The 20,273-nt window shown below is 41.4% G+C and overlaps 1 protein-coding gene across 1 annotated transcript; it reads left to right on the top strand.

Moving 5' to 3' along the window:
* The first annotated feature begins 3,914 nt into the window (after positions 1–3,914).
* Positions 3,915–9,690, top strand: LOC148011203 (uncharacterized). Its single transcript, XM_087670665.1, has 8 exons — positions 3,915–4,732; positions 5,007–5,125; positions 5,236–5,354; positions 5,491–5,653; positions 5,885–6,111; positions 6,229–6,374; positions 6,465–6,799; positions 7,082–9,690. The coding sequence occupies exons 1-8, from the start codon at positions 4,556–4,558 to the stop codon at positions 9,651–9,653; spliced, it is 3,858 nt and encodes a 1,285-aa protein (XP_087526791.1). The 5' UTR covers positions 3,915–4,555; the 3' UTR covers positions 9,654–9,690.
* Positions 9,691–20,273: the final 10,583 nt, after the last annotated feature.

The following is a 20,273-nucleotide window of genomic DNA, read 5'->3' as shown; positions in this document are numbered from 1 at the left end:
AGCAATAAGATCTCACCCATTTTGTTCTCAATTGACTAGATTTCCATCAACAATCTTCCTAAAATGCAGAGGCATGCATCCCAATGCTACCAACCAAAACCCTAATCCTTGTTGAAAATATACTACGAATAGCAAACCAATAATCCACAACACATTAGGTTCAAAATTCAGGCTCAATTCTCTAGTTTCCTTCAACAAATGGCACATGCATCAAGAATACCTGAGAGAGAAGAAGCATAAGAGAGAAATTTCTACAATTCAACCCTCAAATAATGGCCAACATCCATTTCTTGCCCAAAATCATGCCAAAATTAGGTTTTTTGTTGCACCTCTCAAACATTAACTTTCATGGTGATTCTGATGGCATCAACAACTTCAAAAGGGGTTAAAATCATTATGCAATTGGTGAGCCCTTCCCCTACTATTCCCCCTCATTAAGATAGAGAAGAAAAATATTTTCTTGTCATGTTGCATATGTACGATCTCCAATTGACTTGAGAGATACCTAGAATCATCCTCAAGATAGGTGGCCCTACTACCATGGTGCTGCAACCACTCTCTCTAAACCCAAAGTTGAGATCTCTATCCTCGTATCTGCCCCAAACAACTTTACATAGCCTCGCATGGCACCCAAACTTAGCCAATTGCCAAGTACCACATCTCCCCATGCAAACCAAGCCTTTAGACTTAAGTTTTCCTGCCAAGAATAATTAAATTGGGTATATACATGTCTAGGCCCAATATTTGGCCATAACCAGCCTCAATTTCAAATTCCTAAATCCATTGAACTTGAAAATATTGTTTAACTTTTCACAAACCTTAGTGGATGACATTAAAATTTAATGTCCCTAGCCAAGATTTAACACGAAGCACCCATCGACACCTCTCCACAACAACTTTTGCAAATGTGCCCTTTTGCCCAAGCTAGGATTATCTTGTTCCAATGGCTTCAACTTAATCTCGCATGTGCACAACTTAAGTATCCCAACTTAAGTGTCCAAAGAGCATTAAGTTCAAAATTCACATCCTCATGAGAGTGGACCGGTCAACATGGTGGGTCCTCTACACATTTTAAGCTTGACTTCTCAACAAGCTACAATATAAGGAGAGATGAATATGATATATGAGTTGGCACAATGCTATTCTTATATGGATGAGAAGGATTATATAACTAAAATAATAGTAGTATCAATCACAACACTTTGCTACTACCTACAAGCAAACAAACATTTGAACATTTTGGTGATTTCTAAATGAGCTTTGCTATATTTGCTCTTTTTCTCAATGGCTTTTAGTGTGTGGTTCTTTTTCCATCATGTTAGAGCAATACTTCTAGATGGTTGCTATCATAAGAGCAAAGTTTGCACATGATATGAGAAATTGAGTAAATTTTTAAGTCACAATTGTTGCTTGAACTTCAACATATGATCGATACTTGCACCATATATGTGCAAGATTTTGCAAATGTAGGAGTGTGTCATCCCCCATTGTCAAGGTGGTTTATGATCCTAGTTTAAAGAAGGTTTTCTTTTTGAACCTTTAGTTATCGTGGAGCAAACGGACAATAGTAACCTCATTCCTTGTATGTTGATACATTATCTAGAGTAAAGTACAACAAAGAAGCATTATGTTCATTGGGAATTTATAGGTCACATTTAACAAAAATGCATTAAGTTTCCAGCTACCAAATCCCATGCATTGAAAAACATACTAAGTATGTTCAATGACTAAATGGCATACATGATGTATGGTAGAGAGTTGGTACAATTGTTTGAGTATATAGGGACTTGCTTGTCCTAGTTGCCAAGGTAGACAATTGTCCTATTTTAAACTTAAGGAGCAATGGACAAAACCTAAGGTAGAAGACGGTGTTCAAGCTTATTTGCTCCCTCTACTTCCTCATGTGCTTGTTGCTGCAAAGCTCGCATGTTGTACACCCAACAGAATGCCTTGGCGTTGTTGAAATAGAAAGCTGATCTTACATCTTGGCACAGTGGACATGGTATTCCAACAAATCCATGCTACTTTCTCAACTCAAACATGTGCCCCATAGTTTCCTAAACTTTCATCCTCATCATGACCTTTGTAGTATGAGGATGTTTATAGAGAGGAGTAGCATTTGTGTCTCTTACGCAATCCAAACTCTTGCTATGTGCATCCTAGATGGTGTTAATCACATGTGACTTCTTGCATCGAGCCATGGAGACAACCCTACTTAAACTTGCCAAAAATTATTTGCCCTTCCAACTATCTTTCTCCTCCAAGACTTTAGTGCAAATCTAAGAACTTGTGATTCAGTAAACAATAGGGTTGGGACACTCATCTTTAGAGTCATTACTTTTTTTTGGAGAAAACATAAAGGCTAGAGGGGCTAGAGTAAGCCAAACTAAATGAGAAAAACTCTATTTATCCTTTGTTGTTTCTTTTGATTAGATAAGCTTTATTTGGCTTTTTGTTGTTTCTTTCTCTAAAGTGGCAAACTTGAGACTATTTGAAACCCAACCTTATTCATTGAGGGTAGAGCATTCTAAAGAATAAGATGGAATTGCCTCATTGTGGTTTGGGTCTTTCTTTGTGACAGCCTAAGTTTTTGCGCCTAGGGACATTGCTTGTAAGAAACCCCATTGTAGGCCTAGTATTTCATCATGACAAAAGTTTTCGCACATGGGTACATGGTGATCAAGAAAATTTGCTAAGGGCCTTAAGGATGGGCCACACAAAATGTCGGTAGATGGGGAGTGAAGTCCTCCTAACCCTTAGTCACACACATGAGGAGTAGGCTGAGTAAGTAAAGCTTTGACCCACACTCATCTTGCAAGCCCCGATCAAAAGCGGGTTGCTACGAGAACATTACCAAGATGTGCTCTATAATCAAAAGAATTGTCTTTTCACATTAATGGTGGCCTTGGCAATCAATTGTGATGTATTATGACTTCTAACAAATACATTAAAACCCCCCCTTGCCACATGTTTAACGTGATTGCAATGTATAGTTAGAAATAAGGTTAGCTACACACCATGTTATAGGCCGACACTTTACAAGATGTTAATACAATCAAAGTATTTATTTAGGGGTTAGGTGTTTGCTCTTCTTTACACAACATTGGAGATGATATGCACTCTTGCACACATCCAAACTTTGGGCAAGGGTTGGGCGCTTGTCACTGTAATCATTCTAGAGGTACCCCTACAAAGGAGTAGTGTGACTGGGCTTAGAGGCTAACTTCAAGATCTAAGAGAGTGCGTAGAAGTATGTCATTAACGGGCTAGGTGGTAGGAGATTTTACCACTGTGAGTTTTGTGACATGCAAAGAAATGAATCAAAACACACCTTAAACTATGCCCAAACTTATTAAGTCTCCTTCCCATGAGAGGCAATTTACAGCTTAAAAAACAAGAAATGAAGCGATTACAACGAAACAAACCTAAAGTTTCAAAATGCACGAGCTTGCCCTTGCATTCCTGGGAATGTGGAGAAATGCATTGTGTAAAGGGCTTCAAATTTTGATGTTTGAGGGTTTCGCGAATCGCTGTGAGAAAATGCAGTGTGGGAAAATGCTCTTGACAAAAGCTTCTTGGTGGGCATAGTGGAACTTGGAAGCCCTTCACATCAAAGGTTCAAAACTCCTTGACATTGGAGGAGGGATGATGGAATCCTAGGCAAAAGGATATGGCAATGGCCTCATGGCCCAGGAATCCTCTAGGAATTGAGTAAAGTCAAAAACAAGAAGTCAAGAGTGAACAAAAACAGTTGCTTGATGTGAATGAAGATTATAAAGAAGGTGGTCTGAGGTCCCTCTCGCGGATCCGTCCGAATGCGTAAAGTATCTGGGTTGTTTAATCGGAGGACGACAGACAATAAAGGGTTTTCTAACCCATCCAAATATAGCCGTTGCTCTAATCGGTGTTTGAAACTGCAGCAGAAGCATGAGCCGTTGTGTATGTGTGTGTAAGCAAGCCAAGCCATTGAATCGCCCACACGTTTTGGGAACATTGGCTCTCTCCCTCTCCCTCCCCCTCCCGCCCTCTCTCTTCTTCTGCTACCACTCCAACAGAGATCATCGATTATCAAACATACGATACGAAAACTACTTACTTTCGGTGCCTCCCCTCTCATTTTCTGCCGCCAGACAAAGAGATCTAAGATCTACCTACTCTGGCACCATTCCTGTTTGCAATTGCAGCTTAAAACTGGAGTCAAACACACTTGGCCTTCGGCGGTTTGGAATCACAAATTCTCATATTCTGCTGCTAACTACAGAGATTAGAGTAAAGAGGACTGCTTTGCTCCTCTACAAGCATTTACTCACAACTCCCGATCTTCTGCTGCTATCCAAAGAGATTAGACAAAAGGAGACTACTTGCTCCTCTAGAAGCATTTCTGCAGGCAATTGCCGCCCAAAATGAGATCAAGAGACATGATGTCCTTCAGCGATTGGTTTTACAAATCGATATCACTCTCTGAGAAACAGCTCTGGCAGCCGTCCCTACGCACAGCTTGCCCCTAGACAGGCAAATATTTCAAGGATTGTTCTCTCCAGCCCTCTCCTGCAAGATGTTTGCAAAGCTGCTCCTAACAGATGAAGAAAGAGCAGTTGATCCTCAGTTGGGTTATCCCAGAGGCTATGCCAAGCTATGCAGACACGCCCACTTTCAGCTGCAGGGGCTTATCACACCCTTTACGGATGGCCCACCCCAACGCTTCCTTCCTTATGCCCCCTTGGATCAAGAGGTAATGAGAACAAAACAATATACAAAACCCCATCTCATTGTCATTCCTCACATAAAGTATGTTGGTTCAAACTTAGATTAACAGGTCCATCTTAGAAATTAGATCATGGAAAGGTGATCAGATATGCCCGCCATCAAACCATTTTTCCCCATCTCAACAGTCCTTGCTTTCTGACTTTATATCTTTGCCTTTCCTTAAAGCTATGACATTCTCCTCACTGCACTAGCGTTATCTGATGGTAATCTGTAAATGGCATGGTGGATCGTTTCTTCAGCTAGCCAAATTGAAAGAAATTGAGGACGTGTTCCCAATTACTGCTGCGGAGAAGGAGAGGAATCCAACAAACGCGAAGAGGCACGCAGAATTCCTGTGGCTGCAGATGGATCATATAGGGTTGGCTTCGAGTTCCTTTAAATTTATCTGTTGAATTCCAATCCACATCATTATGTACTGCAAAATCATTTGTGTTACCACTGAGCTTTGAATTTTTTGTATTTGCGCAGAAATGCAGGATTTGACCCTGCCAAATTCCGTGTGGATGTTTATGGCAATGTCCTCTACTGGAATGCTGACCCTGCATCTCCTCTTGCCTGGGAGGTTGACCACTGGTTTCCCATTTCAAGTATGATCACAATTTCTCTTACTCACGGAGTTATAACAGTCTCACTATTATATTCATTGAAGCACACACAGATTCTCAAAATTTGGGATGCAGCTTCGAGTCCCTACCCCTCACAATGGTAAGCTTGCTCTGGCAGGAGGTGGAAAAACGGTCCCCAGTAACCTTCGCGTAGTGCAGTGGCAGGCTGAACAATGCAAAGGCACAAGGCTAGAGTTTCTAGTACCCTGGTGGGATTTGCAAGTTGGAATTTCAATCAATCAGTTTCTCTCTGTATTCGCTTCAACAAATGCAGATTTCAGGTATCCCTCGCTGCACATATCTAGCAGAAAAGCTACCATGGCATCAAAATTGCTATACTCCTACACTTTCTCCTCGTAACCATCAGTATCAATTCAGCCAATAAGAGTGTGACAAAGCTGAATGACGGCCTTTAAAGGATGCTCTTAACCGAAAAATCCTTCATCATAGAATTTTGTTCAGATGTAATTTGATGGTCCTCCAGCTTACTATTCATAAAAAAAACTTTGCAGGCAAAGAGCTTTTTCTCTCTTCTTTAGCGCAGGGGAGAATGAACAACTCGATGATGAGCTTGTTGCAGAATGTCATCAGTGGCCGCAACACTTCTGCGAGAGAAAGAACCAGGTTGGAATAGCAGCATCTGCCTTGGTACGAGTTCAGAAGGACATGGATGATGCACTGAGAATTCTCAATGGCACTAGAGCAGTGAGACAAAGTTATTCAGCCTTGGCCAGCCAAGGTGAGCTCAATGTCAAGTGCTACAATCTTAAATTGATAATGCATGCCCTGATTGAAGTGTTGACTTAACCATGGTTTAAGATGGCAATTCTCATGAAATTATGCGTAGCGAATGCAGGCAATCCTGCAACAAGTAGATGGACTCTGGAAGAAGAGGAAGCCCTTCAAAGAGCTCTGCAAAAGTTTGGACCGGGCAATTGGAAAAGCATCAAGGAGTTTGAACCTGTTCTTGTGAACAAGTCCATATTGCAAATCAGGGACAAGGTTGGAGCTCTTATTCCACCATGCAGGCAATCTAATGGCTTCAAAATAATCTAGCAAAAAGTCATATTTAATTGGGCTGTTCCATTGCAGTATCACTTGATGAGAGGAGAATGGCAGCTGGACAAAGAGAACAAAGAGAACTGCAACGACAATTGTATGGCAATTACTGCAGCTATCCGAAGAGAAGGAGCACTCAAGAAAGCACATGAGGAGGAAATGGAGGTGAACAAGGAAGAAATTGCACGATTAGGGGAAGAGCTGAGAAGAATGAGGACACAAAACGAGAAGGAGAAGCTGGTCCTTGATGAGTTAGAGCACACACTTGCAAAGCAGAAGAGGCGTGTCGAGAAGCAAAGAAGATGGTCAGAAACCCAATCCCAGTATCGACTATGCCTTGAGAAGATGATCCGAGACACAATGCACCAGTAAGTCTCTTGTCATGACACGATCTGTCTTCTTTCATGTGTATATGTTTAATGTAGGTTATGCCTGCACAAGCTTGTTTACATGAATCGTCTCATGTATGCCTATTCATTTCTGCAATCCATGGCATTAGTTTGCAAGCCATATATGTGATTATCCTGAATGTCTGTGCCAAACTTTCATGCAGCAAGTTGATCAGACAACTTTCGTCTTTCATCATTATGTGTGCATTGATCATGCTTGGACGCTCTGCCTGATATGGCACTTGTCTTGTTTACTCTCAGGTGTGTCGTGTACAAGGAACAAGCCAGATTAAGCCAAGCTGCTTGCAATGCATTACTAGCAAGGCTTGAGTCACAGAAATCGACATGTGATGCTGCTGAGATGGACCTCCTGCAGCGGGTTAAGCAGAGGGAAAGTTTGGAGGCTATGGTCAGGCCGAGAATCACCAAAAGATTTCGCAATATAGGCCATACAGATGTGGGGAGCTGCATCAAACCGATTGATCTTGCCAGGGTGAGTTGCGAGGCCCGGCATTGGCCCAAAACAAGTGCAGTTCCTGAGGAAGGAGCTGAGAGCAGTGAGCAGCCTAGTCCAACTGGTTCATCAGAGCAAGGATCCGGGGATCAAAATGATGCGCTTAAGCCTACCAATCGAGCTGAGGCAGCAGTGGATGGCCCTGAGCCTAATAGATACAAAGGCTCTGGCCTCCCCCCCATCACAGAGGAAGCCCCCAAAGCTGGCTCACCCAATTTTGTCAGAACTGTTTCTTTACTAGGGTCTGGTGGGAGTGGTGTCAAGAGGAAGGCCACAGAGGTGAGTGGTGAATTGGATGTGGTTCTTTTAGGCTATGAATATGGGGAGCAGGACAAGGAGGATAGAGCAGAGTCAGTAGGAGAAAATGCATCAGAAGGCCCTGAGAACGAGACCATTTGCTTCAAGAGGACGGTGGAGAGGGATGATGCTAACAGTACCGAGCCAGATGAGGCTGGACAGGAAGAGAGATGGTGCGTTGTGAAGACCAGAGATGAGGAGCAAGGTAACAGCACCAAGACAAATGACCCTGCACAGGAGGGAATGTCCTGTTTTGGGGAGACCAAAGATGACCCTGCACAGGCAGGAATGTCCTGTTTTGGGAAGACCAAAGATGAGGAGCAGTTAGATGAGCTGCTGACCGAGGTGCTGGAGATGCAGGGGAAGGTGAATGCAGCCATGGCGGATGCAATCCGAGAGGAAGAGGATGAGCAGGAGAGGGTCAAGAAACTGGGCAAGTTGAACTTGGACAAATGGCTGCAGAAGCTGCTGCTGGATCCCAGTGACGAGAGAGAAAAGGCAGGGGATGATAACAAGGCAGGAGAGAACAGGGCTGCTATGGAACCTCAACAAGGGGGTAAGAGTGCGGCTCAAGAAGGCAAATTTAATTTCGGACGGAGTGAGAAGGACATGGCGGAAGAGCATGGGAAGGGAGGGATCATCGGGGGCATTCTGAGAAGGCTGAGCTTCAAGCAGGAGGTGGATATGGCAGCCGAGCAGGACAGAGAGGCAGAGAACAGTGATGGTAAAAGGGAGAGGACCAAGGAGAAGAAGAGAGAAGAGTCCAAGCGGATCAGTCCATGGCGGAGATCAATCACGCCGACCTCTTTCAAGCGCAGCGATGGCAGCGCTCGAGGGGTGAGCCCGGGGAGGAGGAAATCAATGGCAGCGATGGAGGGGCAAGCGGCGGATGAGAGGCGGATGATGGAGAGCTTCAGCCGGCTGAAGGTGGGGGCCGAGAGACGGCCATGGATTCATCAGGGGAAGGAAGCAGGCAAGGAACATGGTCATGACAGGGCGGCCATTAAAGCAGGCAAGGAAGCAGTCAACAAAACAGGCAAGGAACATCATCAGGATCAAACAGGCATGAAAGCAGTCAACAAAACAGGCAAGGAGCATCATCATCAGGATCAAACAGGCATCAAAGCAGTCAATAAAACAGGCAAGGAGCATCATCATCATCATCATGATCAAACAGGCATCAAAGCAGGCAAGGATCATCATCAGCATCATACCCATCGTGATCAAGCAGAGGACGTTACGGCAGGCAAGGATGCAGAGGAGGCGGAGCAGATTGCATGCGAGACTGAATTTGTGGAGCGCATGAGGGAGAGAGAGCGGCGGCGCAGGCTGCGGCACGCACTCGCAGCGCAACGCCACCAGCCGCTGCAGGATTTCATGACAGAGCCGCTGTCGTCGACATCGCGGTCGTCGTGGTCCGGCGAGGTGACAGGTGCGCGGCGCCCACAGGAGGAAGAGGGGGAGGGCGGCAGGGAGCTGCCGCTGGCGGCAGAGACAACGACAAGGCAGCGCCGCAGCAGCTCGACGAAGGCAGCGGCAGCGGCATCACGTGGGCGGCGGCAGCAGCGACCGGAGGCAGCGACTGTGCCGCGCAGAGAGAGAGATTGTCAGCAGCCGCCGTCGCCGCCGCCGAGCCTTGTCAACGGCGGCGGGGCAGCGGCCCACAAAAAGGCCAGCCTCCTCGTGCGCAGCGCCAGCGCGACCCGACGCCTCGCCCCCGTGGGCCCCATCCGAGTCGCCAGCCCCGTCCGGGGCTGCGGCCGCAGCAGCAGCGCCGGGCGCCGCCAGCACGCCGCCAGCAGCGGGCACCACCACCACCAGCAGGATGAATTGACGGCGGTCGATGACCTCGCTGGCGCGCAACGTGACAGTTCCGTCTTTTTTGACGAACGCCCTCGCTCCTCTCTTTCCCATGCCGGTGCCCGCCGTGACCCTTCCGTCTTCTTTGACGACAGACTCCGCGCCTCCCTTTCGCATGCCTGGACGCGCGCTGTTCAAAAATTCGACCTCGCCCGCACCTAAGCTTGTTTTTGCCGTCTCGGCAAATGGCCTTGTACTCCATTCATCCATTATTATTTCTTCATTGTTTTAAGTTAAATCGTTTGAGTCACACTTCCCCTTCTATGAGAGAGAGAGAGAGAGAGAGAGAGAGAGAGAGTGTGTGTGTGTGTGTGTGTGTGTGTGTTTGTTTGTTTTTTCATAGACAGAAGGAGATAGAGACATAGGGTAATGAATTAATCCCAACCCCAAGCTACATTTACATTGGATAAAAGAGAAGGTTTCAAAGCTTGCATCAGGCTCCTTTGTGCTTCAACTTTAGCATGTCAAGCTTGCATATGTAACTGTCCTTTCAATACCATATCGTATTATTTTAGGGCCAAAGAGAATGATAGAAATGCCTTAAGAGGTCAACGTGCTAGCTAGTGACAATTGCGTTTAATGATATGCTGTGCTAGGAGGTTTGGGCTTGCTCAATTGTAAAGGGTTTGCTATATAGGCAAGAGTTATGTTGTTCGGCTTACACAATTGTAAAGAGTTTGCTATAGGCAAGTGTAATGTTGTCCCAGGAAGCCAATATGCTTGCATAAGGTTTGGGCTTGCACAAACACCAAAATAGGCAAGTGTAATGTTGTTCGGCTTGCACAATTGTAAAGAGTTTGCTATAGGCAAGTGTAATGTTGTCTGAGGAAGTCAATATGCTTGCATAAGGTTTGGAATTGCACAAACATCAAAAGTCCATTATAGATGAGAGTGGACGAGGCCAACACACAGTCCAAGGTAGGCTACACAAATGTAAAAGGTTTGTTGTCAATTGATATAAAAAAGTGTCCAATCCATGTACATGGCTAAATAGTGATAGTCAAGCAAATGTAGCATTGAGCTCGATCGATGTCTAGGGCAAGGCGCATATGTGCAAAAGTTTTATTATCATTTAGGATCAAAGTTTAGGTACATGGCTAAATAGTGCCAATGAAGTGTTTCTAGTGTTAAACTCATAGATTGATGGGATAGATCATGAGAGTTAGTTAGGTTGTCATATGTTCATATAAAACATTTTTCAAGAGTTAGTATAGTGGTTCCAATACAATGTGGCTTGGTATAGAAAGGATTAGACTTGCACAAATGTGAATTGCTTTTAGAGATCATGATGGATTGTCTAGGTTTATGAGTGTAATGTTGTCTTGAGAGATCAATGAGCTTGATGGTGAAGTGTTGATAGTCAAGGGAGTGAAAGGTTTGGCCTCCCAAGAAGAGAGTGTGTACATGGTCATATATTGGGAGGCTCAATTTTAGAATTGATCCATCTAAGGAGGCCTCCTCATAGATGCTCAATTTAAAAATTGAGCCTCCAAAGAAGAGAGTGGATAGAGGGTTATATATTGGGTGACTGAATTTTGAAATTGAGCATCGTAATATGAAGGGGAGGTGTGTTTCCAAAGGAGACCTCATGGAGGCTCAATTTTGAAGTTGAGCCACTTAGAGAGTAGTGGGTAGAGGGCTATATATTGGGAGGCTCAATTTTGAGCCTCATAGTAGAAAGAGGAGGCGTGTCTCATAATAGGAAAATGAGGTGTGTTTCTAAAGGAGGCCTCTTATATATGCTTAATTTTGAAATTAAACCTCCTAAGAAGAGTATGGGTCGAGGGTCATTGCAAAAATGTAAAAAGTTTGTTATTAGAGAGGATGATGGATTATCTAGGGCAATGAGCCTAGTGGTGACAATTAGGTGAGTGTGATGTTGTTGTAAAGAGCTAGTGGTGAGAGTTAGGTGGGTGTAGTGGTTTTTAGTGGCTTGTTCCATAAAGGATTGGGCTTGTAGAAAAGTTTGTTAATAGAAAGGATGATGGATTGTTTAGATCAATGAGCCAAGTGGTGATATTCATGTGGATGTGAGCTATATGATGAGAGTTAGGTTTGTGTAGTCTTCTTTTTGGGAGTCAATATAGTGACTTGTGTAGAAAGGTTTGGACTTGCACAAATGTACAAAGTTTGCCATGTCGACGAGTGAAGTGGTCATAGTCATGTGAGGGCATTGTTTTTTGGGAGATACTCATATAGTGGCTTGGACAAAATATGAATCCAAGCTTGAAGGCCTTTTATCCTATAATTTTTTTAGAGAGAATTGTTTTGGGAGATACAAATATAGTGGCTTGGTGGTGCAAAAACGATTCCAAATTTGAAGGCTCTCTAGAGTTCTATTTTATAATTTGAAGGTCTTTTTCTAGATGTTGCAATTCACTTGATACTAAAACCTTTTCTCGCCACAAAAACCCTCAAGACCCACACCTATATGGTTGGTGTGATGGGACATTTGGTATTTTCTCAAGTAAATTTTGTTATTAGACCAAAATTTTGATAGTTGTGCTTCAAAAATAGTATGTATCTTGCAAGTTATTCATAATTTTATTTTTCCATTGCATTTCGTTGCCTTGACGAGGAGATTTCCTACCCTAGGGCTTAAATACAACACCACCACTAGGCTAGATGTTTGACTTGCAAGAGCCTTGTATACTTATATCTATACTTTCTAAATAGCATTGAACTATCCAAGATTTAAGCTTGACGAAGAATGTTCTTAGATCAAGTAAACTATTCATGCATACTTGTTCATAAAACAATACATTGCTTTCTGAGCTTATTCTTGTGACTCGACCTTGTCTCCAAAATCTTTTCATTAAGTACAAGTCATGATTGCATTTCCTAATTGTTGATAAAGATGTAAGATTAATGAGGTGTTTTAGCCTATGTCCCTTGAATTTGCTCTTATTTGTGGTTTACATAGCATGTTGATTCTAACGTGCTCTTTCAAAGGAGATATTTGGTAAACTATTTCTTTCTTCTTTTGATGGTAATGTTAAACATATTAGTTATAAGCATTTATTGGTAGCTTTATTCTTTGTTCCTATGGATGTGATATAGAGAAAGAAAATCAACAAAATCAATTATGTGTATGGCATTTTATTTTGGACCCAATGTGGATAACACCATGTCTAGTGGGATAAGAGAGAAAGTTGTGGCATCAATGATTAATTATGCTCTTATCCATTCATACTAATGAACTTTGAAATATTTATGCACTACATGTTCCTATTCTCAGGAGGATTATCAAATAAGAGAATTAATGCACTTGATTAACCCAAATGGTGGAGGCGAAAGGTAGTCAAAGTTCGTCAAAGGTAATCAAAGTGCAATTAGAGCCTACCAGTCAAAGATAGTCAAAGTGTAGCTCGAGCCTAGCAGTCAAATAAGTAGCTTGGAGTCAAAGTACAGCTAGTTGCAAAAAATAATAGTTCTAAAGACAATAATTACTAAAAATAGTAAACTAGTACAAATAATAGTTGGCAATTGAAACCTAGAAGTATGAAGAAGAAGGCTAGTCGGACGCCATAAAAACAATACAACAATTTTGGGATTTATACTCATTGTGATTGATGTTGCAAAGCTAATAGAAGGGTCAAAGATATGCAATGATCCTTAGTTGTGCCTTGCGTCTCTTCAAATAGTAAGTGAATAATTAAATTAAAATTCATGCAACATGCAAAAAAGTTTTTTGTGAAATTTGAGTGTCCAGCTCATCATTGTGCATATTGCAAATCTATAAAGTTTGCATAAAAATTAATGTCCCATGTGCATATGCAAGAGTCTTGAATAATATTTTAATGTATAGGAAAGTACAACTAAGTCCATTGCATGAATTTAAAATATTGTGAGCAAGCTAAAAAGACCTACATGTATTATAAATAGGCCAATAAAGGGTGCTTGCTTGTGCTAACCTGTATAATGAAAGTTCACAACAAGTAACAGAATCTCTCATGCTTGTGTGTGCAAACTTTGGAGAGAACCTCTTCACCTTCATGCTCATGAAACCATAACGAGAGAGAGATATCTATATACATACATACATGCATGCATACACATGTACATACACACATATATACATAAATGTCTACAAAAGGCCAAATTAGCCTATGAGAGCAAAATGTTACATCTAAAAGTCAAGGAAAATTCCTAAGTCCCAAAATAGTAGCCATCCAATGCTATGAATAACTAAATGGAGAATATAAAATACATAGTTGATTTGGGGTACTCTCATCCTAAGATATCTCTCATAGGCCTATCTAGCATAGAGAGGCTGAAGTGGCGAGGTATGGTTCCTTGATGATGTTGTAGTACCCTCTATAGCCTCTTGTAGGGGCATGGACCAAATGGGTATGGACAAGGGGCTTTGCATCTCTTTATGGCTATGTCTAGGGTGACTCCTCAAGGTGGGGGCACCAATCGATCTGATGGGGGACTCTATGGTAGAGGGAGAAATTGAGGCTTTGTAGGACTCTGTGAGTGTATGCTAGTGTCTGTCTTTATGTGCTTGCTCCTAAGTCTGTAGGACATGCTCTCTATGTTATCATAGCTTTAGTAGGAAGAGCTTGAGACATCTTTGATCTTGGAAATCCATCACCCTAGATAATGGCTCGAATCCCTCTCTAAAGAGGTAATGGAAGTGTCCTCTAATCTTATAGTACATTGGTCATTTGTCTATATAGTGCTCCTTTGTCTTTGGCTCAAGCTAACAAAACTTATAAATCCTATCCTCTGAGGGGAGGGAATTTTATTCGTAGCTTGCGTGAGGATGCATATAGCTATCCAATGATGCATCGTACACCATGAGATAAGTGTGTGTGCATATATCCTGAATGGATAACAAATCCATTGGGAGATATGTGTAGAAGATGCTTCCAGTAAAAGGCCATCTTCATCTCCAAGTCCTCAATAGGTGTCACCCATGTCCCCGCTATATGGAGCTATATAATGTCCATCCGAATGATGCGGTTCAGCTCCTCTCGGCTGAGATCCAAATGAGGGAAATCCAACTTGTAATGTAGGGGTGGGAGATGATCCATGTGTAATCCATGTAGTCATAGCCATACCTTTGTCTAAGCATACCAACACTTAATATCCCCATGTAATGCTAGTTGTCTAGTCAATTCTAGTGTGATCTAAGAGTATCTTTGTCTCAATAAGTTCAAGAGCCAGTGCATGAAAGTTACTTTTTGGAAGAGGGCCTCTACCCCACTATGGTTGATGCTTACACCTCTACTCTTATGATCTCATGTGGTACTAAGGGCTTACTCAATATCTTCCATGAAATCATTAGTATTAGGGGTCTCTCCATCTTTTACCATCCCTCATATATCTCCTCTCTCTGGGGTAGTGACTAATCTTGTGTGGCTCCCCTCGTATTATAGAGGCTGGACCCCCATATGGTGACCTCATATAGAAGAGTTAGTGTGACCAAAGTGTCGAAGAGCCACTGCTTCATTTGAGGCTCTTCAAACTACATCTATGTGCATTGGCTTTCCATCAACGCTAGATCCCCAAAAACTTGTGTTAATATATCCGTTGTGGCCCTTCTCAAAGTGAATTCTGGCCTTGAAATTGAATCCTCATGTAAGCATATCTATGGACCCCCTCCGATGTATCCTCTCTCTATATTTGAAATAGGATTGCCAAGTCCACTAGGTGGAGGTATTAGATATCATAACCTTGGTTTTCCCAATTTCATTATGTTGGGGGTAAAGGCATATGTGCCTAGCTGCCAATGTATTGGTTACACTAATAATACCCACACCGTGTTTTTCCAATTTCATTGTGTTGGGGGTAAAGGCACATGTGCCTAGCTGCTAGTGTATTGGTTACACTAATAACACCCACACCATGTGTATTAGTTACCCACATACTTATACACTGCAAGTGGTGGATGCCCATTACGGTCACTTCATTCTTTATTCTTTTAGTGACATTTGAATAAACGAAAGGGCGGTCACACATTGTGACTATTGGATTTTCCACATTTTGTGTCTCTCTCTTGCTCTTGCTCCTTCTTCCATAGCTTTTGCCTGCTATGTGCTTCCACTTCAAGCTCACTCCCTTCAATTGGTATCAGAACCATTACACCATCATTGAGGAGCTCTTCCTCTTTAGTTTACTTCAACCCAAATTTGAAAAGCATTAGCTCTTCATTCAAGGCAACCATGGATTCTTCACCCCGATGTATGCATTGAGCTCTATCTTTTACCTAGCCTCTTCTCCCCCTTTGAGACTTGTTCCAAGGTTGCATCACTCGATGTACTAGAGCACCTCAAAGTGCTCTTGAAGCTCCATTATCACCAACAACAACAGCCACAGCATGATTTGTGCATGCCTGTCCTGGTCTTTCTCCATTTTCATCCCACCTCTTTCCAGTTGGAGACATTGCTCCCGGCACACTTGGCAACATTGTGGATTCTTCTCAAGCATTTGAATTTTGTCTTGTGGTTTTAGGCATTGTTTGAAGCTCCTGGGAATCGGCCATTGGCTCACACTTTGTAATAGTTTGCTATAATATAGTTCAAGAAGCACTTACCTCATCGTTTAGAGGTCACTTGTGCTTCTTGGGATGTCTATTTGATGCCGGATCATTTGGACATGCTATGCCAATGTATCGGTATGCTATCGGATTGATTTTAGCATTCATTTTCAAAGTTTTATAGAGGTTTTTTATTGTTATAATAAGCAAGACTGAATGTTATTTTGTTAGAGAAACTTCATGCCTATTGCTTGTTGATACTTATCGACTACCCGACATGCTATACTGATGTCTATGGTTGATGCCACATTCGTGGTTATGCTTTCGGAATGCTCTTGAGATGACATTGGAGCTTTGAATTTTGCCATTGGCTGTGATTCACTATTATATATGGTCATTAGATGTTGCAGTAAGAACTTTGCAAGTTACTTGGGTTTGATGCTCCTAGATATAAGCTACTTGGATTCTAGATGTATGGGTGCTACTCACATGAGGTTTTGATCTTTGCTTGCTCATATAGCATCTGACTTTTGTTCTAGTGGGAGCTGATACTTGACACTTGAATGTTACATTGAGCATTTATGTGGGACTTGGTGACATGTGCATGCTCTTGTCATGCTTTATGTATGCAGTTGATGCTTATGGATTGATCTGACATTGCTTCTGGGCTAGCACCTATCTTTGTCACGTTGTTATCTCAATGATGTAGACATCTTCATTGGCTATGTTTTGAGCTTCTATTACATTGCTCAATTCTTTTGTTGTGTCTTTGATTGGTCTGTTTTGTTACCGGTGAGACCTACTCTATGCATGATGGTTATGCCTATGGGATGTATCTCAATCTAACACATTGATCCTTTGATAGTCCTCGGTGCGAGTCGCATATTCACTCACTACTAATTGTAGCTATTCCTTAGCAGTTACAGTTTGTCTTGTATCAAGTTGATTGCCCCTTTTTGGCATTTATTTCTAACTACTATACTTCATTTTCAGCATGTTGTAATTGCAGTTTATTGCACTATTTATGCTAATAGTTATCTCCATTTGACAGTGTTTTACATTGAGTTTGTGGATAGCTCTTGGTCAGTACCCCTTGTTTTCAGCTTGATTTGGTAGTGGTTTTGGGGCCGATTTGCAAGTTATTATAGTAGCCTATTTTTCCCTTTTGTGCACTTTCTTGGTCTCATTATGGTTGGTGGTTCTAATGATAGTGCCATCTTTAATATTGACAAGTTGGATGGCACTAACTATAGCTATTGAAAGGCCCAAATCTAGCAAGTTTTAGTGCAAAAAATGTAGATTAAGCCTTTGAAACATGAGGGTGTCAAGCTTGAACGTATTGATGCAGATGATTAGGTTGAATTGGATGAGTTATGTAAGTCCACAATCATTTTGTTCCTCTCTAAGTAGGTTTTCTATAATGTTGTCTCTGATGGGTAGTCCACATATGACTTATGGGATAAGATTCACAATGTCTATGACAAGAAAAGCCTCACTTCTCAGATGTATTGTTGGCCAAAGCAACTCATGGATCTTTGTATGAAGGAGGGTACTTCCATGTCAGCCCACTTAAATGAGTTCCATTCTATTCTCAACCATTTGTCTTCATCACAAGGGGTTGAATTCAATGATAATCTCCCTCTCTTGTCTCTCTTGGTTACACTGTTTGAATCATGGGATACATTTTGTACTTCTATGTGTGTAAACATGCCTATTGAAGGGCTAAATTTGTAGGATGTAGAGGGTGCAACTTGAATGAAGAGGTTAATAGAAAGAATCTTGATGCTTCTCCTACCTCTCATGCTTTGACAATTAGAGGTAATAATGGTAGAAGAAGTAATGATTTCCATGAGAGAGACTGTCAGCAATCTCGTTTTCAGTCATGTGGACAGTCTTGCAGTAAGTTTCATGCCCATAAGTCCTCATTGACTTGCTAGTACTGTGGGAAAGGAAAGCATGACATATTTGGCCATAGTGCCATAAAATGTGTGAGGAAGCGCAAGGAAAAGGGAAAATGTAAATTATATGACAAAAATGATGATCATAGCATTGTTCCTAGTAAGTCCAACATTAATATTGAAGAGATTAATATCATGTAGACAAATTCTGACATTAGGACCAAAAATGCTTCAAACAATGTACTTTTGTTAATCATGGGATTAAGAAAAGGGCCAAAGAGAGTTTGCCACACGTGCAAGATAGTATTCTTGTCTCCTCCTTTTTGGAGATAGTAGAGTCCATTTCATGATTCCCTCCTCCTTTTAAGCCAAAATCTGCGAAGTCTGACATGTTTTGGTAGTCCCAAAGTCCTTATCTACTTGTAAAATCTGACAAAAAACATGATAAAGATGATGTGAAGTTAATAATGACTTTTTTTTAAATCGAGAGATTTTGAGCATCTAATATATTTTCATCAGTATTTTTAATATTCATTTTTAGTTCATTCACATTTCTCAATGAGCGTCTTTCTCTGCGAATTCAATTTAAGTATGGTATCCAAATGGCGCCCTTCTCGTTTAGTAAACTCCTACATTGTCTATAGCCAAGGAGCTGATGAAAATTTGGAGCCAAAAACCTTTTGCATAAACGATTGGGTTACCGTGTTGCCCTCTTGCAAGGACTCTCACAAGGTGAAAATAAGAAAATAAGAGGATATAAAACATCACTAGAAGGGACATATCATTGCTTTCAAAATTATACATAAAGGGTGGTTTGTCAAAATGCAACATGTTTACATGGCCAAGGATATGCACTTGCCTCCAAACCTCCAAACGAACATGTTTCTCAGTAAATACATTGTAAGTCTTGAGTTGATAACATATGTGATATTTTTTTCATTTAAGCAAATACTAATACCGAATTCTTGCTTGTAGATATATTTTTGTCAACAAGTACCGAATGGCAACCTATGGAGAGCTTAAGTGGAACCTTCCATGAGATTCATAAGGTGTTTGCATATATTATCTACGCTGATGAGATCGTGGGTTCTTTTAGTGAGAGAAGGGTTTTTATATATTATGCACAATATGTGTTTTCCTCTAGAGAAGGTACATATGGACATATTGAGGATTTGCCATTGCCAAGTCTTTCATCTCTAAATTGGGAGACTCCTGATATGGCAACGATGCATCGTTTTAAATTCAAAATATGTCAAGATATTCAAAAGTCCATGACAACTAGAAGGATCTCAAGAAGAATACACTTTTCATGGTTTATCCTTGCATATCTTTGTGGCTTGCTTCAAAATAACAAAGTTACAAAGGACAAAGGTATCTTGGCTAAGTAGAAATTTTGTAAAAGAGAAACTAGACAACATATAAGAAGGCTTTGGAAATCTAGAGAGTATGACCGTAAGAGCGATACCATGAGGTGTATTGTATGACCTTAATCCTTGTCTTTGTGTTATAGCATCGCATGACAAAATCTTGCTTTGGGCTTTAATTATAGGAGATACCAACTTAAACTAGGCATTTGGATTCCCTTGGATTTTGATACAGATTGCATGCCTTTCAAACTTAAGGTGTAAGTTATAGCACATGAAGAAGAAAAAGAGGTAAATGTCACTTCCAATTGAAGCCTTAAGGATGTAAGGGATACCTTGGAGCTACTAGATAGTACATCCCTTGGATATAAGTTCAAAGTCAATGGTAAAAGAATTGGGAAAAGATTTGAATGCTCTTTCTCTCGTATGCAGTTGCTTGCCTTCCACAATTGTAAGTTTGAGCCATAAATATGAAAACCTTTATTACATTTACATAGGATAAAAATCTTTTCATTGAATCAAGAGTTACAATATTGAAGTGAAAATATACAAGGATGCAAAATAACAATGGAGATTCCTCCTAGTTTCTATTTGCATCTATTTATATTATTTTGGCATTGTAACTTCTTCGTCACTTTCTGCAAATATATCTAATCTCCTTATAGTGGCTTTTTTCTTTGGTTACTGGAAGAATTTGACTTTACAAGGGCCCTCTTCTTTTCAGGCTTCTGAAGAGAAGATGGATGAGATTCCATAGGGGAAAGTGTTGGCATTCCTTTCTTTTTGGAGTTCACCTTGCTAGTCTTCCTAGATGACTTGCCTCCCTTGCCCTTGCTCTTAGTTGAAGATTTTTGTGGAGGGGAGTCGGGATCAATTGGTATGATAGCCCTGTCCAAAATCAACTCAATACTTCACTCCATTATCCACCACATATATGAATTGGGGTAAACTTGGCACAACGAGAAAAAATGTAACAAGTTGCAAAACTCAAAAAAAGGGTTTCTAAAAAAATAAACAAGATGAAAAAGACTTACAT

Source organism: Lygodium microphyllum, chromosome 28 (genome assembly GCF_053477565.2).
Source record: "Lygodium microphyllum isolate KBCC chromosome 28, Lygodium_microphyllum_v1.1.10, whole genome shotgun sequence".
NCBI classification, from domain to species: Eukaryota; Viridiplantae; Streptophyta; class Polypodiopsida; order Schizaeales; family Lygodiaceae; genus Lygodium; species Lygodium microphyllum.
This window is presented reverse-complemented; position numbering and strand designations above follow the sequence as displayed.

Bases quoted from the DNA above. Each gene is read 5' to 3' on its own strand.
- LOC148011203 (XM_087670665.1), top strand. From the start codon at position 4,556: ATGTTTGCAAAGCTGCTCCTAACAGATGAAGAAAGAGCAGTTGATCCT. The intron at 6,112-6,228 runs GTGAGCTCAATG...TAGCGAATGCAG, and splicing joins TTCAGCCTTGGCCAGCCAAG to GCAATCCTGCAACAAGTAGA. The intron at 6,375-6,464 runs GTTGGAGCTCTT...GTTCCATTGCAG, and splicing joins TATTGCAAATCAGGGACAAG to TATCACTTGATGAGAGGAGA.